General features: G+C 42.9%; 1 protein-coding gene across 1 annotated transcript; it reads right to left on the reverse strand.

Annotated features, from left to right (window-relative positions):
* Window positions 1-12,664: 12,664 nt before the first annotated feature.
* PRPH2 (peripherin 2) lies at window positions 12,665-22,965 on the reverse strand. Its single transcript, XM_090034639.1, has 3 exons — window positions 22,388-22,965; window positions 15,973-16,219; window positions 12,665-12,937 (listed from the first exon to the last, which is right to left on the reverse strand). Exons 1-3 carry the CDS (start codon window positions 22,963-22,965, stop codon window positions 12,665-12,667), a joined length of 1,098 nt encoding a protein of 365 aa, XP_089890765.1.
* Window positions 22,966-25,558: the final 2,593 nt, after the last annotated feature.

Genomic DNA, 25,558 nt, shown 5'->3' on the forward strand with positions numbered 1-25,558 from the left:
CCTCCAGATTGGTGGGCGGGCTCCACCAATCAAACAGCAGACCCTCGATCCTGAGACTCAACCCAAACTCCAAAAAGGTAAGCCTGCTACAATTATTTGGGATGGAGGAGTTTAGGTTATTAATTCAAAATGTTTCTAGAATTTTTTTTCAATATTTTTGTATCTTCTAGTAGGTTAATTTTCCTCCAGTTATTTGTAACTTAATTTTCTTGCAATTATTCGTAATTTAAATTCTATTCCTTGGAAAAATATTTCAGTCTCAAAATTTGCTGTGGTGTTTTGGTTCTTATGGATGACTTAAAAAGTGAAATCTATAACACTATATATAGATATAGATATTATTCTTGAAGGGAATTATTATACAATAATAATTCTATTTTTGCTACAATAGGCAGTTAGGGAGGACTTGGTCAAAACACTATTGATTATTTTAGTACTCATAAAAATGAGAGTTTGATGGTACTGGTTAGTTTTATGTGAAATTTCAGGCACAGATTATTCAGTCATGATCCAGTGATCTAGTTTCCAGTGAACTAGTTGCAGAAAGAAGATGTACTAGCCACATCATTCCCTTATATGCCATTTGCTACACAATTAAGCATGCTTTAGCCATATTATGCTATAAATTCCTAGGCTTGGGGCACCTTTAACTTTGGCTTTCAGGACTACTCACATGCATGACAGTACTATAGAGATAACAGATGTTAAATAAGGACTGGTTTAAAATTAATTTTCTTTAATTTATATTGTTTACAAATGCATACAGGGCTACCAAGGCAAAATACAGTGTTAGGAAAAGGTGGGGGAGAAGGGGAGCTGAAATTTTGGATTGAAAAGATAATTTCAAAGATCTTTACATTCACATCTATACCAATAAAAGGGAGGGGAGAGTGTTAAAACATTCCTGGCCCAGTTTTTCTTGGCAGTGGGCTGTGTGCCTGGAAATTGCAGGCTACCAAGGCATCAGACAGTCTCTTTCAGCAAAGATCAGCCAGTTTTCTGTTGCATCCAGAAAGGAATCAGCGCAACTGTTTGTAAGGATTTAGTGTATATCTTTAGCATCATTACTATAATCTGGAGTGTGTTAAGAGTATTATTGAAGAATGCTTTGTTTCTTAAAGGCCCTCTAGGAATTTGTTTTTGGTTCACTTCACACTGAAAACAGTTTGATATCAGGCAAGAACCTAGCTTATGAACAAAGAAATTTACTAACTCTGTTAGGGTGAGACTAGTTTGGGTGTTTTTTAAACTATAAGTTAAGTATTCTTATTGTGTTGGAGAAGAAAATATGACAAAGTATAGCCGGAACAGAGCATAGCAGGGCAGCTCCATGCCGTAGGCAGTGATGGTACATGGGTGCTATCAGTCACCAGCTATGATTTTATGCACCATTCCACCTGTCCCTGAAAGATGGAGTCCAGAAAGATGGAGTCCAGCACTCCTGCCCCAGTTGTCCCCCCTCAGTTACATTACTGAACTGGAGTTGGATTTGCTTTTTTCATATCTAGATTTGCTGTCATGCCAGGCAGCACATATGAAAGATGCATATAAAGCAAAGTTACATAAGTTAATGGAAAGGGTTAGTAAAAAAAATAGTTCATATTTCAGGAATTCTTGAACCAGACATATTTAGAGATGGCTGGCAATATTTCATGCAATTTGGCAAAACATATTCAATTTCAGGGCTTCTCTTGAGAGAAACAAAGATTGTACTAGAAATGCTGTACAGTTGTAGGAACCCACACAACCATCTACATGCTACTTAGTTGTATCAACAGAAGAAACATATTCAGCCTCCAGTGTATGGTTTGTGGGTACATAAGTGCCATCGGTAGAAGAAAAATGTATTAAGTGCTTCTGAAAATGAAATGTATTAAGTGCTTCTGAAAATGAAGCCAACTTATTTACAATGGTAACTTTAAGTCTGAAAGTTTGTTTGCTTTTTGTGTTTAGTACAAAGACATAGGGAGGCTCATCCTTTGTTCCTAATGAAAACAGCACTGAATATTTCTGAGAGAGGTTCTCTGAGGGATCAGAGCTGTTGTTACGCGGTGAAAGAAAACAGATGGGGCGGGGGGGGAGATAATTAAGTCATCTAGTCGAGGCCAGTACAAAATTGTTGCCTCAGTAGTTTTTGAGGTCTGATAACACTGACCTACCTGTCAGTAGGTATCAAGAAGATTAATGGTTATAACTACTTGCAGTTTTCAAGTGTGGTCACATCAGGTTTATGAAGAGGGGGAAGGGCTCCTGCTTACCTAATCGTGGTAGTCACTTGCACTCTTGCTATGCAAAACAGAAAAGAAAAAGAAAACTATCATATTTTGGATTATTTTTGCCAGATTCAATAGCTTGACTTAGGCTTTTTTCCCCCAAACATAATCTCATTTTCTTTTTCCTCAAGGTTATGGTTAATTTCTCCTAATACAGCAATTGTTCACTAAGCCATTCAGGGCATTTGCTGAGCTGTGACCTCCACAGTTAAGGTGTTTTAGTCATAAAATGCGGCTCATGTTGGAGGCGACCAAGGAAGGGAGGAAATTGGGCAGTTTGGCTGATCACGATGAGCTGCCAATGTGTTGTGGTTATGAAAAAGCTAACGTAGTCCCAGGCTGTATTAGGCATGATATATCCTGTAAAACAGTAACGTACCAGTACCATGGCATTGGTAATTTTCTTTTAGAATAGTATGTGTGGTGCTGGTATAGTTCTCAATCTTCTAATTTTGTACCTGTTCTAGTTTAAGGGGACCACTAAAATGATTAAAGGAATGTGGAGACTTGTTCTTTGAAAGAAGATTAAATAAGTTTACCTTAAAACGAATAGAGATTGAGGGGGGGGGTATGATTACTTTTTACAAATACATTCATAGTGTAAATATTTAGGAGGAGGGAAGAAATTTTTAGGCTGAAAAACACAAATAGCACAAGTTCAAATATTTACTTCCCCGTCCCCCAGCCAGCATGAGAGAGCCCCTCATCTTATATTCTCATACCAGCAAGCCCCCCCTGTTAAATACGCTGGCTATCATTAAACTGTTGCTAGAAGCAGTATGTGCTCAGTCATGGAAACAGAGAATGAAGTTGACTGAATGCAGTCTATGCTGAACACGCCCATAAAACATATGGCCCATATTAAGCAAACACACTGAATTTTTTTTATAGGCTGCATTCAATCAACGTCATACTTGGTTTCCATGACTAAGCACATGCTGCTTCTAGCAGCAGTTTAATGGTAGCCTCTGTGTGTGTGTGTGTGTGTGTGTGTGTGTGTGTGTGTGTGTGTGTGTGTGTGTGTGTTTATATACATATCTATACCTCTACAAATCTGTCTCATTACTGATATGGTTCACTCAACACCTTTACAGTTATACCATTATCATTCCCATTACAATAACCATGCTGTGCTCCCGTGCATCCACATGCCCATCACCATCACCTTTACCCATCACAGTCACACAAAGGACTGCCCAGTGTGCTTTGAGCTGCCAAGTGAACCACAAGGGCCACTTGGCATTGTGTTGGAGGTGGATATTATACCAAGATTATACTGAGGGACCTGGACATCTTTCGCCGGAAGAAGAGAAGGTTGAGAAGGGACGTGATAGCGGCTTACTGCTACATCATAGGAGGTGGAGGTTATATATATATACACTGGAGGTGGGGTTATATATATACATTTAGTTATATACAGAAATAAATATTTTTGAAAAAAAAAAAAAAGAACATGTTTTGTGCAAAATGGGGCAGAGCTTGAACTGGGCTTCAAAGACCCTAAGTGGAAATCAGATTTCTAGGACGAGCTTGAAGCAGCCAAAGAAAATTTGCCTCTGAAAGGGATGGAATTTATTGGGGGAGGCAAAAGAGGAGATGAGCTGATTACAGACCAGGTTTGTACTATGTATAAATAGATACAAAAGTAGCTCCTGCCCTGAGTCTGTGTTGGAGCCAGAGTCAGACCCACAACAGTGTCCTGCCCCCACTTTGCAGCTTCTTCCCTGGCACTCCTTACTATCAGGTGCAGCTCACTTCTATATTGTGCTCAGGGAGGGAATAGGGCCTGAGTAGTCTGACAGTAAGGTGGGGCAAGAAGGCTGCAGCGGGAAGAAGTGGGGGTAGGGGGAGCAGGGCAGAGGACCAGGGGTCCCCCAGCCACTATTTTCCCTGCTGTAGCAGTGAGAGGAGGGTGAAATCAGACAGCCATCTGATTATTAGATTCTACACCTGGAAAAGTATAACTATAATTTTTGCATATATAGAATCTAACTATGGGGGGGATCATCTTATATTCAGTGTCATTTTATATTTGAGTAAATATAGCTTTAGAAACTGACTGTGGTTAAATTTAGATAGGAAATGAGAAGCTTTCCAACTATCAGAGGGGCAAAGGTTGGGAATGGTTGTGTAAGCAAAGTAGTGGGAGCAAAGAACCTACCTATCCTACCAATGAGCAGACATGGAAGACGACATGCAATGTGCATCGCGGAGACCAACTGGTGGCTTCGGGAATGGTGACTCGAGGCGGGCTTTGGCTTCCTCGACAATAACCAGCATATCACAACAAGAGACATGCTCGGGTGGGATGGGCTCCTCCACCTTTCCCCTAAAGATAAGTGTGTGTTTTCTTCTAGGTTGGCAGATCTCCTCCAGCAGGCTTTAAACTAGGCTCACTGGGGGAAGGGGAAGACGAGGGTGGAGGAAGCATTGGACTGCCAAACCAAGCAACACCCACAAGTACAGCCCAGCCTAGGCCGATAAGTGGAACATATACACAGGTAAGCAACAGGAGCCAGGGTAATGCAGAAAGTAGGGGGCCAGTGCACACATCCACAGTAGGCCTCAAATGCCTCTACACAAATGCTCATAGTATGGGAAACAAACAAGAGGAAACAAGCTGACACCAACCCAGACATAGTGGGGATTACTAAAATGTGGTGGGACCTAACGCATGACTGGGTAGTGAATATCAAGGGCTATAGGCTGTACAGGAGGGATAGGACAGGGAGGAAGGTGGGAGTGTGGCGCTCTACATTAAGGAGGAATACACATCCTCATCAATTAGCAAAGAATCAGAGGAGGGGCACTCTGAAGTGCTCTGGGTTAGAATACAAGGCAGTCGCAGGGAAAGAGACTTAACAGTGGGGGTCTACTACAGACCTCCCAACCAAGGGGAAGAGCTGGACCAGGAATTAAGTCAGCTCATGGAGGTAGTTAGGTCAAAAGATGTGGTCATCATGGATGACCTGAACCTTCCAGACATCTGCTGGGAAGAGTAGTCAGCCAGGTCTGACCGCTCACATAGGTTCCTAGCCAGAATTCAGGATGTCCATCTAACCCAGGAGGTGCACAGCCCCACCAGGAGAGACACCTTGTTGGACCTGGTGCTGGCCACTGGTGACGACCTGGTGAGGGGGCTGCGAGTGCTCAACCACCTGGGTGACAGTGATCATCGCCTGCTGGAATTCACCACACAGTGCAAGGTGGCAAAAGCCTGCAGCAAGGCAGCAGCCCTAGATTTCAGGAGGGTGGACTTCAAGGAGCTAAAGAGAATAGTCGGGGAAGCACTGAGGTCCCAGAGGGGAGGGGAGCCAGGTGTCCAAGAAGAGTGGTCGCTCCTTAAGGAGACGATCCTCCAAGCCCAAAGGGAAGTAATCCCAACATGAATCAAAGGGGGCAGGAGGGCGCAAAACCCCCCATGGCTCACTAAAAGCATCCGGAAATGTCTCCTAGCTAAAAGGGAGGTGAGCACTTAATGGAAGGGAGGGGCCATCACCAGAGAGGACTATACTGCAGTTGCTCAGGGATACAGGGGGGCAGTCAGGAAGGCCAAGGCAGAGATGGAACAGGGACTAGCAACCCGGATCAAGGACAACAAGAAGTCATTTTTAAATACATAGGGGGCAAAAAGAAGGTTCTGGGTAACATGGGGCCCCCGCAAAACATGCTAGGAAATTTGGTCGTCACACCAGATGACAAAGCTAACCTATTTAACAACTTCTTTGCCTCTATTTTCCTGAGCAGGGACCGGATGAGCCCCTTCACTGGGACCCCCTCAGGCCCCAGGGGAGGCACACCCAGGCCAAGGGTCAGTGAGGACCTAGTCAGGGAACTTCTGGAGGGACTGGACGTATTTAAAAATCAGCTGGTCCTGACAATCTCCACCCCAGAGTGCTGAGGGAATTATCTGTGGTCATTGTGGGACCCCTGGCACAGCTGTACGAGCACTCGTGGTGCTCTGGTGTGGTGCCAGAGGACTGGAAGAGTGCCAATGTGGTTGCCATCTTCAAAAAGGGGAGGGAGGAGGACCCGGGAAACTATAGGCCAGTTAGTCTTACCTCAATCCTGGGCAAGCTTTTTGAGAGAATTATTCTGGTGCATATCCACGAGGGGCCAGCAGGGGAGATTATGCTTAGGGACAACCAACATGGTTCATTAGCGGGGGGTCCTGTCAGACCAACCTGGTGGTCTTCTATGACTAGATCACCAAATCCTTAGATGCAGGGGTAGCCGTGGACATAGTCGTCCTGGAATTTTGGAAGGCCTTTGACACTGTCTCTCACCCCGTTCTCATTAACAAACTGGGGGACTGTAGTGTCAACACCTACACAGTCAAATGGGTCACTAGTTGGCTGGAGGGCCGCACCCAGAGAGTAGTGATGGATGGGTCATTTTCACCATGGAGGGATGTGGGCAGTGGGGTCCCCCAGGACTCGGTCCTCAGGCCCGCACTGTTCAACATCTTCATCAGTGACTTGGACAAGGGGGTAAAAAGCACCCTGTTCAAATTTGCTGATGACACTAAGATGTGAGGGGATCTGGGCATGCTAGAAGGGAGGAATAGGCTGCAATCAGACCTAGACAGGTTACCGGGGTGGGCGGATGAGAACAGGATGGGATTCAACACCAACAAGTGCAAGGTGATGCACCTGCGGAGGAACAACCGGCACCATACCTACAGGCCGTTGTTGAACTCCCTTCTTGTCAGTGCAGAGGGAGAAAAGGATCTTGGAGTCGTCATTGATGCCAAGATGAACATGGGCCAGCAGTGTGGGGATGCAGTCAGGAAGGCCAACCGAACCTTGTCATGCATCCACAGATGCATCTCGAGCAGGTCCAAGGAAGTGATACTCCCCCTCTACGCAACACTGGTTAGGCCACAGCTGGAGTACTGCATCCAGTTCTGGGCACCACACTTCAGGAGGGATGTGGACAACATGGAGAGGGTCCAGAGGAGGGCCACTTGCATGATCGGGGGCAGCAGGGCAGGCCCTACGAGGAGAGGCTATAGGACCTGAATCTGTTCAGTCTCCATAAGGGAAGGCTGAGAGGGGATCTAGTGGTCTGTTACAAACTAGTCAGGGGGGACCAGCAGGCATTGGGGGAGTCCCTGTTCCCCCGAGCACTACCAGGAGTGACCAGGAATAATGGTCACAAGCTGGCAGAGGGTAGATTTAGGCTAGACATCAGGAGGCGCTACTTCACGGTCAGGGTGGCTAGGATCAAGTGGTGCTGGCTCCTACCCTGGGGGTCTTTAAGAGTAGGCTAGATGAACACCTTGCTGGGGTCGTTTGACCCCAGTACTCTTTTCTGCCATGGCAGGGGGTCGGACTCGATGATCTGGTCAGGTCCCTTCCGACCCCAGAAACTATGAAATCTAAATCTCTTTAAGATTGAACTGTTTATGGAAAGGATGGTATGACATGATAAGAAGTGCTTGGTTTAGCAGTCAGCGTGTGTGTCTAGTAATCCCATGACTGGGCTTTTGTAGGCTGTAGGGGCCAGGAAAGATTTTTTTCCCCTCTGTCCCCCTCCATGAGTGCTACTGACTTTGGGAGTGGGGGCGTTCAATTTATTTTGAAGCATTGGATTGCTGAACACAGTTAAGATGAGGTCTCGAACTGAAGTATACTGATACTCCTGCTGTTTTTAGAAGACTTGGAGATTCCTAGCAACAAGGTCTTATTCTTCTACTCAAAATCATAAGGATCACCAAATTTTCTGCCTTATAGTTGAGTGTAAGAGGACAAAGTGGCAATTTTGAGGAATTCTTGGTTAAATGGTAGCCTGCAAATGTAGGAGACTGGACTTGATAGCCCAGGAGGCCCCTTTCTGTCCTGCATTCCTGTGTAATCTTATAACAGAAAAAAAGTATAATTTTTCATTGAGCCAAATGACAGCTACTTGCAGGGCTACACTTTAAGACATTTGACAATGACCATTATAAACTGTTAAAATGCTTCAGTACCTCCCAGATAAAAAAAAAGGAACATTTTTTGTGATTTTATTTATTTATTTATAGGTTTTTTGAAACTTTCTTTGAAAAATTGCAGAAATCAAAGATTACCTTGTTTTCAGCTTGTTAGAAGCACAATTTAATCCAATTAATTTAACAAACATTTTGGAGTTTCTACTTTAGCAAGTCTTCAGTTGAGGCCATTGAGCTACTGACTCTTGTCTGGTTGCAGAATTTCTTCTTTTGTGCCCTACATGTGTCACTTATGCTTGCAGTATAATCTGAAAAGTCACTTTCAGAATTTGCGCTAAGTATTGGCACTCAGACAGCCAACTGCAGTGCTTGTCAGTTCAGGGAAATATTGTCTGAACAGAATTTCAATGATTGATTGAGTTCAGTTCTTGAATTTCGCACATGTAGATTCCAAATATGTGATTGCTGACATAAGTCAAAAACTGGCAGACAAGTTTGAAAGTCAGATTTTCCTGTCATCAGGACATCAGTGACAACTGTGAAATTAAAATAATACAAACTAAAGGGATTATAATTTGAGTATCACATTTTTAGAATGCATGCACTAATACGAATTGTTCTGAACAGTTACTGCAAGTAACTTCAGCTCATTTGAGTCAGAAATTAATCCTGCTTGTGTATACTTTGTCTCCTCCATGCAATTTCAGTGGGAAGCAGAATTCCATTTTGTACACCTGAGGGATGTGAATGTCTGTTATTTTATTCCATTTGGGTACATAGAAAATATGCATGAAGTACCCAAAGATGCATTTAAACAAAAAAGTAAGAAGTGCAGATGCTTTGTTTGGCCTCTACTCTTTTTTCTCCATGTGCTCATTTGCTTAATATGTGCACTATTGAGGATGAATGACAACCATAAGGCATCCTATAAGTGCAACACAAAAAAGTGCAGAGACACTTTTAGCTGGCATTGCACTAGCATGCAAAATACTGGGCTGTTGTCCTAGGGAAGGGATGAGATTAAGAATGAGAAGCATTCCATTTTCATTGGAGCTAAATAATCTCCCATGTTCTACTTCTGGAATCTGTAGGAGTTATTTTGAAACACTGGGATTTTATGACCTAGTTCTTCAGTACATGTTTTATGAAACAGACTACCTGCTTGCCTTCAGGGTTATACCAACAATAATGCACACTAATTCCAAGCTTTAGTGTCCTAGTATTAAGCCTTCACTTAATTTCCTTGAGCCAAATTTTGTATCATTTTCCATTGATCTTTAGAGGGCCTGTTGACTCGCTTTAAGTTATGGGAAACAGCAGTCACAACTGAAGGCAGGTATCAGTTTTGTTTAAACAAAAAAGTTATACCAGTTGGATGCATTAAATAGACTTAATTTTTGCATTTCCAACTTGATTCCAATGAACTAATAATTGAATCCGATTAAATAATACGTTTTTCAAGTTCTGAGAGATGTTTCTGTAAACTAAAATTATTTCTAACAGGTACACCCATTTGTACTTTATTTTAGATATGATTTTTTGCCATTTCTTGAAGAATCATTTTGATCCAAATGAAGGAGACTGACATAATACCAGTAACTGCTTCGTAGCATTTTCTTCTCTGGATTCTAGGGGTGTGTGAAGCAGGCCCTATTCGATTTGGATTTGGATTTGGCCTGAATCGGGGACAGTGATTCAATTCGTTGATTCTGCCAAATCTGAAGATTTGATGCTGATTCAGAGAATCAGCGATTCAGACATAGACACGGCTTTAAATGTTTTTTCTACATACCTCAAGGTACCAGCATGGCTTGTGAATGATGCGATGCTGGGGCATATAGAGCGTCCCACAGGAGTGAGGGGGGCCCTGCACATGCTTGGTGACAAACCTGGAAGTGGACCAGAAGTTTGTCTGGTCCTCTTCTGGGGAGCGCACATGTCCCCCCCACCCCCTCACCTGTCTGGCTCAGTGATCAGCTGTGGGGGGACCCTGGGTGCCACCCCCTAGACCCAGGAGTCACCAGTCAACTGCTTCTGGTCCAATTCCGGGTCTGCTGCCGAACATGCTGGGGAGCCCCTTGTGCTTCTGTGGGACACTCCATGTACTCCAGCATCTCGCATTCACAAGCTACCTGCTACCTAGAGATATGTAGAAAAAACATTTAAAGCTGTGTCTATGTCCGAATTGCCGAATCTTTCCGAATCTCTCCAAATTGATTCAGAGAGATTAAAGGGTCTTTTGATTCAATTTGGATTCAGAGATTTGGCCACTGAATTGGGCCGAATCTCTGCTGAATTGAATCGGGGACCAAAGCTTTGCACAGCCCTACTAGATTCCTATTTAAAATTGTGATTTGTTTGTCCATATCAGGAGAGGAGCCAGAGATAAGACTTCTCTTATCTTGAGCATTTTGATCTCCATTTCAACATTGTCTTTTGTATAACTATGTCATCATTCTGATTTTTATTTGTTTTCAGACCAAGCAAAAAACATGTAGGTAAAGGGGAGAGGGTGGGAAAATTCCATGTCATATTATTTACCTGAATCCACAAAGACTTTGAATGTGAGATGAAGTCCCAGTAATTAGATTCTATACACAGACATTTATAAATTTATTAGGATTTTCTATGTATATAATTTCATAGATTTCATAGACATTAGGACTGGAAGGGACCTCGGGAGATCATTGAGTCCAGCCCCCTGCCCAAAGGGCAGGAAGTCAGCTGGGGTCATAGGATCCCAGCAAGATAAGCATCCAATTTACTCTTGAAGGTGTTCAATGTAGGTGCTTGAACCACCTCTGCTGGCAGACTGTTCCAGACCTTGGGGGCTCGGACAGTAAAGAAATTCTTCCTTATGTCCAGCCTGAAACGGTCTTGCAGGAGTTTGTGACCGTTCGACCTCGTCATCCCTTGGGGCGCTCTGGTGAACAAACGTTCCCCCAGATCCTGGTGGTCACCCTTGATAAATTTATAGGTGGCCATCAGATCACCCCTGAGCCTACGCTTTTCCAGGCTAAAGAGTCCCATGGCTCTCAGCCTGTCATCGTAAGGTCTGTTTTCCTGACCTCTGATCATGCGCATGGCTCTCCTCTGGACTCTCTCAAGCTTCTCCACATCCTTTTTGAATTGTGGAGCCCAAAACTGGATGCAGTACTCCAGCTGCGGCCTCGCCAAGGCCGAGTACATGGGGAGAATGACGTCCCGGGATTTGCTCGAGAAGCATCTATGGATGCAAGCCAGCGTTTTGGTCGCTTTACTAGCCGCAGCATCGCATTGCAGGCTCATGTTCATCTCGTGGTCAATGATGACCCCCAATTTAATTATTGGAAGGTCATCTTGTATTTGTACCGCTGTTGCTGTGTCAGGAGAAGCAGCAAGAAAATACAGTATTACATACAGTCATGAAATGCAGAGCTTTCCCCAAGGTGAATAAAAATGGTACAAGACAAGGGCAGAGCCAGAGGGGTCCAGTGGAGCAGCTGCACCTCCTATTTAAACTAGACTGCACCATGGGAGCCTCTGGAGACTTTTTAAAAATCCCCAAAGCATGTAAGCCCCTACTCCACCTGCTGCTGCTTTCTTTGCTGTCCCAGGGATGGGGGAAGTTTCCAAGACACTCCTTCCCATTGCGCTCAAGCTGCATGGGGACTGGACTTGGGAGGAAATACTGGCAGGGATGGGCAGGGGGCGTGCCCTTCTCCTGCATAGTCTCCCAGGAGAAACCCCCCTGCCCATTGCCACTGTTCTCAGCTGAGCCCAGCCCTCAGCAGCGTGGCTGGAGTGGCTTTGAGGCTTTCCACACCCCTGGGACAGTGGGGAAAGCAGCAGTGGCAGGTGGGGGAGGAAAGAAGACCAGCTTTTGAGCATGGAGGGAAATGTGGGGGGATTCTTATTTCTCAGGGACTTTAAAAAAGTCACCAGAGGCTACTGTGTCGTGGCCTACCACACCAATGGTGGGGGCGGGGGAGGAGGTGGCTGGGAATAGGGGGTGCAGCATCCCCTCCAGAATGTGTGGTTGCTCTCACACCCCACATTGCCAAATCCTCCTGGTAAAGGACCTCTGGGTTATGGAAGCTACATCCAGACCCAATGAGTATCACTTTTTGGGCCCCTGCTACATGTTAAATATATTGCACAATGAACTGGTTAATCACACAATAAATGTACACCAGCCACATGTGCAAAGTAATTCTCAGACCATAACAATGACTATCCAATATAAAAAGAGCCAACTAGCTGTAAAGTTAGTGCTTGAAAAATGTGTAACAACTCTATAACTAGTTTCTACCCAGCTTTACTTTGAATTTGTAGCACAGCCTTTAGAATTTTTACCCCTCTGTGATTTGTTTAATTACCCAATTACATTCCTGATTTTATTCCTACCAGTAAAAATCTGGTAATTGCATGATTTAAATGATGGTGCCAAATCAGATTTAGCTTTTCAGTGAAATAGCTGTCATGATGAGTTAGCTGTGGGAATGGATTTTGCTGTAACATTGTCTGGACCATAGTTTGGCTTTTGTATATCCATGTTGGGGTCATTCATCCCTGAGACGGTGGACATGTGGTTGACTTTGCCAAGGTTCTTAATGATGTGGATGTTGTACTTGGCAGTTTCTACGAAGCTGTTTTCTAGTAACCAGCCATTGGACTCGCACTCCGGATCACCCAATAGGAGAACATTCTTCATTGCTGTTTGCAGGTATCGGACACCCATAAGTACAGAAAGCTATAGGAAAAGTAATTGTTAACTGAGTTATTTAAGTTAGAGCCTACTGACAATAACTGGCTGAGTCCTTCATGAATGCAAATTATTATTAGTATCGAGTAGAACTGTCAACATTTTCCACCCCAGCAATAGAATTTAATCTATTTCCTGATTTGAAAAAAAAAAAGATGCAAGCTACCATAAACAGACTTTCTGTGTATACCTTCATCCTTTATTTAGAATTCCCAGCTTCATGTCAGTGCATCATGGAGCAGAAATACTTCTAAATCAGTGGTCTCCAACCTTTTTAAGTAAGAGATCACCTTTAGCATTTAAAAGCAACTCAAGACCTACCATGAGGCACCACCGCCACCCCCGACCCTGGCCTGCCCAGCAGGTAAGTCTGTGGGGTGGGAAGAGTGGTGCAGATCGAGGCAGAGGGAGAAAAAATTATTTGGGGGCATGCTCCCCAGCAGGTAAGTCCCACCTGGCCAGGGCTCCACTCAACTTACCCCTGCTCCTGCCTCTGCAGCACTGTCCCTCACCATGGGGACCTTGATCTAGCCCCTGCCCCTTCCCTCCCCCATGGACTGACCTGCTGGGCTGGGGCATACACGTGCACGCATGCAGGTGCTCAGCCCCCCACCCCAGGCTTGGATCGACTGCAAGAGGCTCCAAGATCTACTGGTGGATTGAGATCCACTGATAAGTGACCACTGTTCTAGATACTGTACTCCACGCAGACGGGCTGCCACCAGTTGGTAACATCATAAGGTATTGGGGTGAAATTCTGGCCCCACTGAAGTAAATGTGAAAATTATACATAGTTTTGGATACCATGGGTTTTTTATGAAAGACGCAAACAAATTGGAAATAGTGCAGAGACAAACAACAAAATGGTAAGAGGTTTTGAAAATATGGTCTATGGTTGGAAGAAAGAATTTATTTAGTCAATGGCAGAGAAGTCAGGGGATAGGATTTGTTAATGTCTTCAAAAACAAAAAGGACTGTTATTAAAAACAATGGTGATCAATTGTTTTTTGTGTCAGCTGGGGACAGGACCAGAAATAACAGACTTAAACTGTAAAAAAGGGAGACTTGAATTAGATATTTGGAAGGGCTTTCTCACTCTGACAGTAGTTAAATACAGATTATCTAGAAAAGTAACAGATTAGCTAGAAAGGTTATGAATCTTCATCATTTTAAGTTTTTCAGTACAAGGTAGACGAATGTTTTTGTGGCAAGATTCTGGGAAATGATTCTGTTGGCCTAGATGACCTCTTGAGAGAGCTTTTTGTTCCAACTCTACATCTATAAGGAAAAGAAAGTTCCCATTCCCAAATATCAATCAAAAAACATGGTATGTAGTTTTTTCTATTTGCATTTCTGTAACTGCATTTTTCAAAAGCATTCAAAATGTATAATTTAATGGATGCAATGCATCTATAAAAAGAAAATGAGCCTGAGTTTGGCAAGAAGAGTATTGTTGTTAACTTCCAGCAACTTTAAAATGCACAATGAACTTCTCAGAATGACAGATTCTTCCCAAGGCACATGAAAAAGTGTTCCATTAATGCATTTTAAAGAAGATACAGAAAGTTATCTTATTTAAAGTGCATTACCTGGTAACATTTAAAATGGCTTGTTAACTTAACATGATAAAGTAGCAATCAGAACAACTAAAACCTGTATTAAAGAGGAACATAAACTGCATTTTAATCCTTGCTGTTAGGTTTCTTTAGATGTGGATTAAAATTTCCAGGCAGATTTACAGACTCCAGGAGCATGAATACATTTGCAGGTGCAAACTCTGGCCTTTTAATGAGTCACTGCTCCAGCTGGTGACAAGTCATCCTTCTTGCAGCCAGTCATTGGCTGCTGTACTGGGAGGAAGCCAACCCCATCCCAAACAAGCTTTATACCTGCAGTGCAGACAGCAGTGAGCTGTCTGCACAAGTCTTCTGATGAGCTTGTAGACTACTCTTTTGCCTTTAATCTGATTCCTATTCTTGCTCCCTGTTTCAGCGTTCCTTGTTCCATTGTTCATATCTATTCCTGGTTCTTATTTATGGCTTGCTCCTGACTGTGACTACCAGGTCTGGACCCTGGCATGAACTGTGGACTTCTTGATTCTGACTCTGACCACAGCCTGTTCCTGGCTTTGTCTTACAGAACTGGACTCTGGCTTGGCCACTGCCTCCCAACCCTGGCTATGACCGTATCCTGACTTTGGGCTCTATGCTCTGGGTTCCTGACCCCAAGCCTAACTATTAGGCATAACTGCCCATGGCTTACGTGTGACGGACCTTTGCAGTTGTTTCAGTTATAGTATTTTGGCTGCATTGAAAACATGATCAATTATGGCATTTCCTGGCTGTATGGTAAAGCTGAATATACAGATGGGGGAAGCTCTCAAATACCAGCTCTAATAAGGAGGGAGGGGCAGGCAGCTGCTGCGGCTCCAGCTCCAGCCACAAACCTAGATTTTGGCCAGAATTGGAACCCTAACCCCTACAGTCTCTACCCCATTATGTGTACCTCACTGCCTGACCCCCATAGTCTTTGCCCCTCTCCCCACCACTTACCCTCAGTCACAGCTCCAGCCACATTACAGCCCAGGGCATTAAGCATATGGTAGTTCTGTCCCCAGTCTGGCCATGCAATAGCAGTGGCAGCAGCTCTGGCATCCTGGGGCCAGAGCTGCTGCTGCTGCTGCAAGCACTGCTGCATGGCCCGGCTGGGGCTGGGGCTATCATGTGCTCTGTGCCCTGGGCCAGAGCCACAAGTGACACAGCAGCAGGAGTGGAAGAGGCAGAGGCGACATGTGCAGGCATCATTGAGGGCAGGACAGAGACAGAGAAAGCTTCTTGTATTCAGGAAAACTATGCACGTTTCTCTGACTTATGGAGTTATATGAAGATACAAGCTACTCGAGTCATTGGATGATTGCAGGGTTGACTCGCACGTTACTCTAGCCATTTTCACTCCCAGAGGACTAGGAATTCCCCTCTAGTTCTACTACAGGAATTTTTCACAAGTCACTTTTAAAGCCTTACCTCAAAGAACCAGATGATGAGCACTATGATACCAATGGACTTCATGATATCGGTATAGTAATCCAGCAGAGCCTGCTTGCACCCCTTCATCCAGATGTTGAGCTCCATTGTCAAAAAATCATAATTGTAGTGAGCACTGTTATTTGTAAGCTGGTATTGGATACAGGGCCGTGGTGAATTTGGATTGCAGCAGCTGAAAGGCACTCCATCCACCAAGAATATCCCATCGACATTACTCTTCAAACGGCTGCAGCAAGATGAAGAGTTATGGACATATAAGACTGGTAGCAGCAGTAAATAATGGAAGATTCTGTCACTATGGGCACATCTACAAAAGCCAATTTTTAAGGCGCTTTAGGGCACGTGCCTACATGTGCATGCCCTTAAAGCACTTAAAAAATGGTGACTTTAGACTATTCTCACCTAAATTTGATACCTGCAAATGCAGGTACCGAATTCCGGTGTGAATAGTTAAAGTGCATTAACGAACGTGTAGACGCATTAAAGTGCATTAACCCTGTGTGTGTGGACTGACTTGGAACTGACTTTAGTCCCAAACCAGTCCACATACAGCGTTAATGTGCTTTAATGCTTTCATGTGTAGATGCCTGCCTAAACCCGCTTAATGCGCATTAAGCTAATGAACATTAAGTTTAAGCATGCTTAAATGCACATGTAGACATGCCGTATTTTTTCCAAAAATATAGCCTTAATATGGACACCTACAGACCTTTGCAGATTGGAGTAGGGTGGATGAGAACATATTCCCAGCAAGAAATACTGTTTACTTGGGGAAGGAGACATTTCCCTTCTCTTAAAATGTTTTCTCAAGTGCAATGTCAGTTTAGTATCCTATGTGGGACTGCATCTTGGTTTTACAAGGAGTGGATTCAATAATAGTAAGGGGGAATGGAATAAAGCATCTTCCAAGACATTTGTGTTCATAATATTAAAAAAGATTGCTTTAAATGCAATTCTAGTATAAGCCAGACTATTAGAAACTCTGTTTCACTAGTATCTCTCTCTCTCAAAAACATAAGCAAGTCTGAAAAACAGTACCAAATAGAGGAACAAGCTTATGGGCCACAGGAACTACAACGAATCCTTCATTAGAAGTTGAAATGTCTATCCCAGAAGAAGGGTATACAGATGGGAAGGGAAAAAAGATTGCTTGAAGAAGTGTGTTCTGTCCAGGAGGAGAAGGAAGAAACCATACTGGGAGGGAAAGTGGTAGATGGATAGGACTACTACAAGATGATTAAAACATACTGGGGCCGAACCATTTATCTTATTCTCAACCACCAGCTTTTCCTTTCATTGCTGTTTACTCCGACTATGTGCAGTAGGGTTGGCACTTTGTTTCTGATACCCGGAATGGCAGATTCCAAACTCAGAGGCCTATTTTTTCCCCATGGCTCTATAGTATTTACTTCAGTGAGGCTCAGCAGCAATTTTTTTAAAGGTAATGTTTGAATTTACCTGTACTACTACTCTTATGAGTGGCAGAAATGGAATTTGTAAGAACTAGAGCCATATCTAGCAGAGAGGGGAAGTGGTACTGAAAACCAGAGGGGAAGGGGAAGGTGCTGGGAGTATTACCTGCATCAGGGATTCAAAAAAAAGTCCCCAGCTGCTGCTTCTGTGGCATGGTCTGCTTCCCCAGTTGTTGCTGCTACAAGAGCAGCGTAGTGTCCATGTACCCAGCTGCCACTGCCACAACACAGATGCTACAGGGCAGGGGACCACTAAGTTGACTGGTGCTTCCTGCACCTACCCCAGTATACATTACTGGTAAGACGCAGGGAAATGCCTGGAGACAGTCCATAGATTCTGCTATCCTGATTCAGTGTAATTAGATTGTGTGGATTCCTGATAGAAGGCATTATTAGGGAATGAAATAATAGATTGGTAAACCTGCACACTTTTGCTACTACACAGATGGGTAAAAGTAAACTAACTAAAACAATCACATGATCATATTGTTACAACCCTTGTCTACTTCACAACTTTCTGTGCTTGCTACCATTTTTGTTATACTATTTTATAGCTCAGTCTGTTCTGGCTACACACACAGGCATTTATGGTGCCACAATGACAAATTATACCACTGTTAACAAAATCTTGACAGTAAGGCATATTCAGTGCAAGACTGTAAACTCTATAACCCATGGCCCATCCTTCTTGAGTATTTGCAAAGTGCCTATACCTCTAGTGGATGCTGCAGTAAAGAACTGAAAATGTGTTATGCTGCAGTAGCAGCAATCTATCATTTAGAAAGAATTATTGTAAAATAAACAATTGTGGGAATGTTATAGCTATGAATAAAGCAGGGGTCCTCCTCTACCACAAAGTGCCAGTCTTTATGTACTTTGAGAAATTATCCTTTATTGCAGAGGCTACTTGAAAAGGGGCTAGAGGATACGCACAAGCAGGCAGGGATGGAGCACTGCCACCCACCACCCTTCACCACGGCCTCCTGGATCAGTTCCTAATCTGTAAGGAGGATGACACCACTCCCCTACCGTGCAATGGTGTTGTGAGGATAAGATGTTTCATTGCTTGGATCATATATTTGCTTTAGAGAGAGACAGAGGCAGTCCTTGTACCATATGGCAGTTCATAGTCAGGGGATTAAGAATGAGAACTGGCATACATCTCAGATGTAATCTCCACAAAACTGAACTTTTCACCTTTCTTCCTAATCTTCTTTCTTCTTCTCCCCTCCCTTCTCTGTCTTTATTCGCAACATTCTTCCCTCCTTTAGGATTGTAATCTTGGTATAATCTTTGAGCTCTTCTTTCTCCTGCTCCCTCCATACTCAAATACACGGTGTGTCTAAATCTGCCCTGTCCTCACCATTGTGGACTAGCCAGGTTGTCTGTTATTTTGATGTTAATTAGACTGGTCAGCTAGGGAAAAAACTACTTTTTTGGTTCTCTGTCCTACACATTCAACTCTGTGTGTAGGAGCCATGCTGGGTTCTAACTCACAATCGTTAACAGTAACAGAAATTCTCTAGGGCGTTTGCTCCCCTCATTTACATCTCTCCAGAGCCTATTGCCTTCAGCGGGCAAAATTTGACTGAGAGCTTAGTTTGAAAACAATGGGGTAGAGTAGGTGGCTCAATAAATAAAAATTAATTAATCATTTTGTTGATGAGGTATGACACAGAACAATGCTATTTCTGCATGACTGGCAGAAATTAAAAGCAGCTTTTACTTTTATCCCTCTTAGCTATTGCTCTGAAATTCCATGGAGGGCAAATCTATTAAGTACAATGACGATATCAATTTGCACTTTCTTTTTGGTATCTCCTGTAGCAGGACCAGACCCTCAAGGTTAGGCTGCCTATTAGGGCTGAAGTAGCTCCTTGTGGTGACTTCCCTTTAAAATACAGTTTTTCAAAGATCCTTGGCTCCTGCACACACTCTTTCAGCTCTGGCCCATCTGGCTCTAACTCACTTGTTCCAAGCCATGGCCTTGGTGACCGTAGGCCTGACTTCCTGCCCCTAAGAACTTTAATTATGACTCTGGCTGCCCCCATAGTCGTACCTATGCCTCACAGGTGTCACTTAGTTGCAATTCTTTGGGGACAGGGTAGATGGATTCAGGGTGAGTGCAGTTGCACTCCCTCTTTGATACCTGCTGTACCAAAAGCTTCAAACCAAATATCTGTCAATGGCAGTGGCTTTTCTGTGCTTTTCTATTCAAGCAGTGCTAGTGGAGTCAATTAACTTTATAGCTTCTTATAATCTCCCTGATTCCTGTTACTCTGTCTGTACACCATAGGTGTTAGCAACTCTCTCTCCTTCTTAATGGTCTTGATATTCCGTTAATCAAGATATACTTTCTTCTGCAATTTTGCTGTCTGTTAGCCATTCCTGGTAATCTCTGTCTTCTGCTTCACTGCCCTTCATACTCTTTTTGGTTCTAATCAAAAACAAACTTAGGTATGGTATTATTAACTTAAATGAACATTAACTCAGACGTGGCAATGACTCATAGTGAAGTGTTGAATGATCTGTCAAGATGCTCAAGAAGGCTAGGTTTTGTTTGATGAGTCTGAATAAGACTCGAGATGACTTCTGAATAAGAAAAGTATATTTAACCATCATGGCTATAAATATTTTACTATTTTTGCTCAGTTTTTTTTAACTTAATTTAGCAAATCAGTGCACATTTCAATAAAGGGTTTTTTTTGCTTTGATCTTAAACTAAGTAATATAGTGCTGGACTTAGCATATTAGTAAATCTTCTAGTTTATCTTTTAACTGGAGAAAAATATATCTTATATGTGATGGTGCACCACACCACCTGCATCCTCTGTTCAAAATCCTAAATCCAGGCATGTATTTGTCTATTCTGCAGAGTTACTTCCTGCCCTGTCTCCTCTGATTCCAGTCTTCTCTTCTCCAGGCTAAATAACCTCAGTTTTCCCCACCTTGCCTCAGTCCAGCTTTCCTCAGACTTTGGGCCAAGTTTTTCTTCAATAGGTTTGCACACTATTTGGTGAGCCTGGCCCATGATCTTGACTTTAATGAAAACTGAATTTGGGAAGCATCCTTGTGAGCTGATCCTTCAAAACATTTTTTTCACAGCTGCAGTTAACCTCTATAGCTTGTGCATCTCAGTTCTCTCCCACCAATTATGAGATGATTTCACAGTGTATTCTTTTCTCTGCCTGCCACTGTATATTAAGGAGAAACGCAAAATAGTTTTAATTTGTTTGATCCAATTAAAAATATAATTCACCAATAACTTCTTTGAAATATAAAATAATTAAATATGTATAATAAAGCAGAAAACTTAACTATCAGCTTAATGACTTGTAAGATATCAGGATGATGAGAGCTACAATACTTTTTCGAGGTTGTTCTGCAAGCTTTTTAGGCCTCTGAATTATCAAGTAGGGAAAAGGGAAACTAAAGCTTCCTAATTCCTATGTCTCTAGCTGCCTTGATGCATGTCATCAGGCTGTGCTTCCTCCTGGAGTTACCTTTAATCTGATTAGCTCCCAGGGTTACACAATTCCCCAGCTCTCATCAATGGGCATTTTAAAGTCCTTTTCAAGAATCATAATGGGCTTCTCAGTTGCTGGTGTAACATTTTGATTAAGAGTCTGGACATGCAACATTTATCAATTTTTACGCTGAGATCCAGAGCAGGTACATGAGCAGCTATCCCAGGGTTCCCTAGGCATATATGCAGTAGGTATTATTATAGCACCCCACCAGGTGGTGGTGAATAGGCAAAATTCAGCCTGCTTGTTTTCAGCAAACAGCTGTCCTGAGAGAGGCTGCATACAAATGGCAATTATACAGTGTAAATTTAGCTGTAATTCTTGCAGAGATATTTCTACACTAGACTGGGTGAACTTACGCTGAGGTAGAGATTTACATCATCTGCCTTTTCCCCTTTTATATTAATGTAGAGAGTGATTACACCATTGTAACATGTCTATTCAGGCCCAGTGTTACTTTTCCTATTATAACCTTAAGAGTCACTGAGATTTTTTCACTCTGCCTTCTCATATAAAGTGTATGGTGTTTGTAGGGTCATCAACTTCCCTGAATGGAAAACTTCCTATTTTACTTGGTATTTGTCAATTATCATATCTAAATTAAAATTAAGTTTTGATTTTTAAGTCCCCAGAGTTGACTAGACAGTGAATTGGTGGCACAATCAATGATTTTTCTTCAGGTGCAAAAGTCTCACTAGCAGACTGGTATGATGGGAGTTGAAGGATCTTATAGAGGTAGAGACAAGAGCACATGAATGTATTGCATAATATCACCAAAAAGATATCAGTCAACTTTTGCCTTTCTAAAGACAGAGATATTTCTGAGTTTTATGTACCAGTATTTGATTCGAAGACAGAAATCTAGCAGGTTAATTAATACAGGTTGGTTGAGCTCTCTTTGAAGATCATCTCAAAACTCATATTGCCTTAAATATGAAAAGGGTGGTGCCCTTCAGTACCACTAGACTACCAAAAGGTTACCCTTTCTTTTAGGGTGACCAAATTGACTAAATGGTGTTATTATTATCACCATCCACAAAATAAATGTGTTATCCAGACTTCATAGGTATTGTTTGACATCTCTAGGTTGATTGTAATCAGAAAAAGACTTCTTTTGTCTTCTTGAAACAGATCTGCCACCAGAATTGATCAGCGTGGTCTTTGGGAAAAGCCTTTTCTCCCCAGAAGTGTCGATTTTAGAAAAAAAGACAAACACTGCTGAATATTATGATACTTGAATGATGGAGCAACAAACAACCTAGCCCTGCTTTATCCATCCCACAGTGTGGTGTTGATGTATTAACTCTTTCACGCAATTTACCATTTCATCAATAAAAACTCTTCTTATGGAAAGGTATTTTCAGAACTTTTCTTCATGACTAAAGGAATACTTACTCCAGAACTTCCTGTGATGCCATATTCAGGTAACGAACAGATACCCACTGAATTTCAAACCAGTCTCTGAAGCCGTTGTTTCCACAGCACTGGAATCCAATTTGTAACAGGTCTATTGTTTTCTTTAAGAAGCATCTTCCAGGTATATCTGTATCCTTGTAGAATTTAATAGCATTCCTCAGTCCCAGATAAAGGGATTCCTCTAGCTCATTCCTCATAGTATAGCACATGACAGCACCTACCAGGATGCAGAAGGTAAAGCAGAAGGTACACAGAATGTAAGGGAACATAACCAGCTTCCATCGGGAGAACTTGTTGGTATCTGAACAGTCATAGCATATTTTGCCACCAAGAAAATTGATGATACAAGCTATCACCCCTACTGAGATTAGCATGTTGGGGACAAAGTTAATCTCTCTTGCCATCACCTCATTGCGCTTCTTAATTTCAATTTTCAGGAAGAGGCCCAAACTGAAGAGCATGACCCCACTCACCACGGAAACCCAATTGAGAATCCACAGGATCTGAGCCAATTTGTCTCTCTTAGTTTTGGTGAATTTTACTTGAAAGACTGCCATGATCAAATCAGCACTAGGAAATGAAGCGTAGGTTAAGAAATGCTTGTAAGCAGATTAGTAGTGTGTATCCTGAGTGACGAAAGTCATGCAACAAAACCTGTGAAGAAGAAGGAACAATTACTGACTGCTCTTTTCCCCAGTATATTTATATAAGGTTCAGGGAACTTCCTTTATATTCTTACACACTCTGAGTCCTGCCAGTAATGCCCAAGCTTCTGCTTCAATTTCAATGGAAATATGTGTGTGTGTTAGTTTTTTAAATTGCATCAGCAGTCCAGTCTCTGAACAGACTGATTTTATTTATTTATGTACTAGGTTTATATGCTCCTGCCCCCCCCTCCCCCCCCACCCCAAAAAAAAAAAAGAGTCAGGCTGATTTAAAATAAAAAACATTCATTACGAAGATAGATAAAACTATGAAAATAAAATAATAGGCAATAGAACAAACTCACTTGTCAATGCCCCTAAATTTAACACCATCTGCTGGAAGCCTGTCCAGATAAAAAGGTCTTCTGTAAGGCATCCAGTCTTTCGCTCTGATAGACCATAAGTTGGAGAAAATTCCAGGGCTGAGGAGCAACTACCAAGAATGATCTCACATGTGTTTTTTCAAAAGAATTTGGTGTATAGATAGTGGCTGCAGGAGGTTGCTCTCAGGTGACCTGAGGGATCACAATGCAACATGCAGGAGAAGGTGGTTCCTTCAGTATCTAGGGGTCAGACTGCTTATGGCCTTATGGGTTAGAACCAGTCCCTTGAATTGGGCTCAGAAATCTGTTGGAGGTGAGTGCAGACTCCGGAGCACTAGAATAATGTCCTCTTGGCACCCCACGCCCATCAGAAGGTGGGCAACTACATTCTGCACCAGTTACAGCTTCTGGATGGTCTTCAAGGGCAGCCCCACATAGAGTGCATTGCAGTAGTCTCTCTTGTGGTTGAGAAAACATGGACAATGGTGGCCAGGTATGCAGAACCAGCCTTAAGGAAAATGGTGCCTTTGGTGACCTTGAATTTTGGCTCTACTTCTCAAGTCAGTGGCGCTGCTGCAGAGGCAGGTGGCCAGGGGCGTGGGGCACAGTCTGGTGGGGAGACAGAGCTGCCCTCGGTGCCTGGCCTGACTTCTCCTGAGCAGTAGCTGGAAGTGGTGGGGAGGGCTGGGCAGTGTCCTAACATGGGGGGAAAAACCCCTTCATTTTATAATCAAGCATGAGGCTATGGGGGATAGACAGCTTCTGTAGCTCCAGCTCTGGCTGCAACCCTATGGCTCTCATCCCACTCCTGGGGCCAGAAGGTCAGAGCACAAGTTGATGTTGATGTGCTATCAAAGCCAGACTCCCCCTCCAAGAAATCTTTGGGTGTTTTTACATGCACTGTGAGGTGGAGAAATACTTTAATTAGCAGATGCAGTGGCGGCATGGCAGCAGCAGTGCTTCCCAAGTACCTCCATTTCTCCACACCACCACCACATACCCCCTGGGGCCCTCCTAAGTACCCCCAGGGGTACATGTACCCCTGGTTGACAACCCCTGCTCTACAGGCTTCTTATACATGTGCTCAGTCTAGAGTCTCCCTATACACATACTCAGAGGTAGGGGGTGGCTGTTTTATTGGTGCATTTTATATATATAAACAGTTCAAAAAACTCAATGAAACCAATCATTATTAATGCTTCATTGAATAGTCGGTAGAAAACAATCCTATTTGCACAAGTTTTGTGAGCAGATGATTTGTATTTGGATAAAGGTGGACGTCTTCAAGTTCTTGACTCTTCATCTAGTACCACAATGTATACCTTAGACAAATTAATTCCTTGTCTAAGATGGTTGAAGTTACACCAGGGATTCATGTGGTTTCATGTCTTTACATAGCACCATACTTCTTTTCCAAAAAAATGTTGGGATAATTTTCAAAAGTGTTCAGACTTGCAGCTCCTTCTGACTACTACAGATGGAGTTATATGTGTTTAGTGTCTCTGAAAGTCGGCCCTAATTTCATTGCTTATGAATGGTAATGGGTTTTGATAGTCCTGGAGCCTAAATCTCTTTGGCTAGAGAACAGTTATCCAGTGAATGGCAGCAGCACATACCTTCCCTATCCTGTTCCCTGAGCATGCCTTAATACTTAACTTTGGTAAATGGATGGTTAAGCCTCTGTATGAGTTCAGCCTCAGGTCTATCTACTAATCCTGATGAGAGTAGCTTGGCAGCTTCATGCCTTGAACTGTTCATGTCTTTAACATAAATAGCTGTTGCAACATAGCTGTTGTAAATAAATTTATCTTGCAGTGATACTCAGATCTCAGTGAGCACCTCGTCTGGGCAATCCTGTTATGAAGTATCTTGGCACCTAAGATTTGGTGCACAGTAAGGGACAAACTCTTTTTAAGTGCTACCATTAAACACGAGGGTGCATTTTATAAGGCTACACTTTTCTGGATGTATGTGCAGCATTGGAAATGCACCTAACCCTATATAGCCACCCTGAAACATTCCTAAAACTCCTTTATGTTTATACCTTCAAGCTGTTTAAAAAATAAAACCTTAAGACAAAGGAACAACTTTACTAGGCAACTCCTCATCTTAAGTGTTTAACA

Source organism: Crocodylus siamensis, chromosome 2 (genome assembly GCF_052110815.1).
Source record: "Crocodylus siamensis isolate JL-2025a chromosome 2, ASM5211081v1, whole genome shotgun sequence".
Lineage (NCBI taxonomy): Eukaryota > Metazoa > Chordata > Crocodylia > Crocodylidae > Crocodylus > Crocodylus siamensis.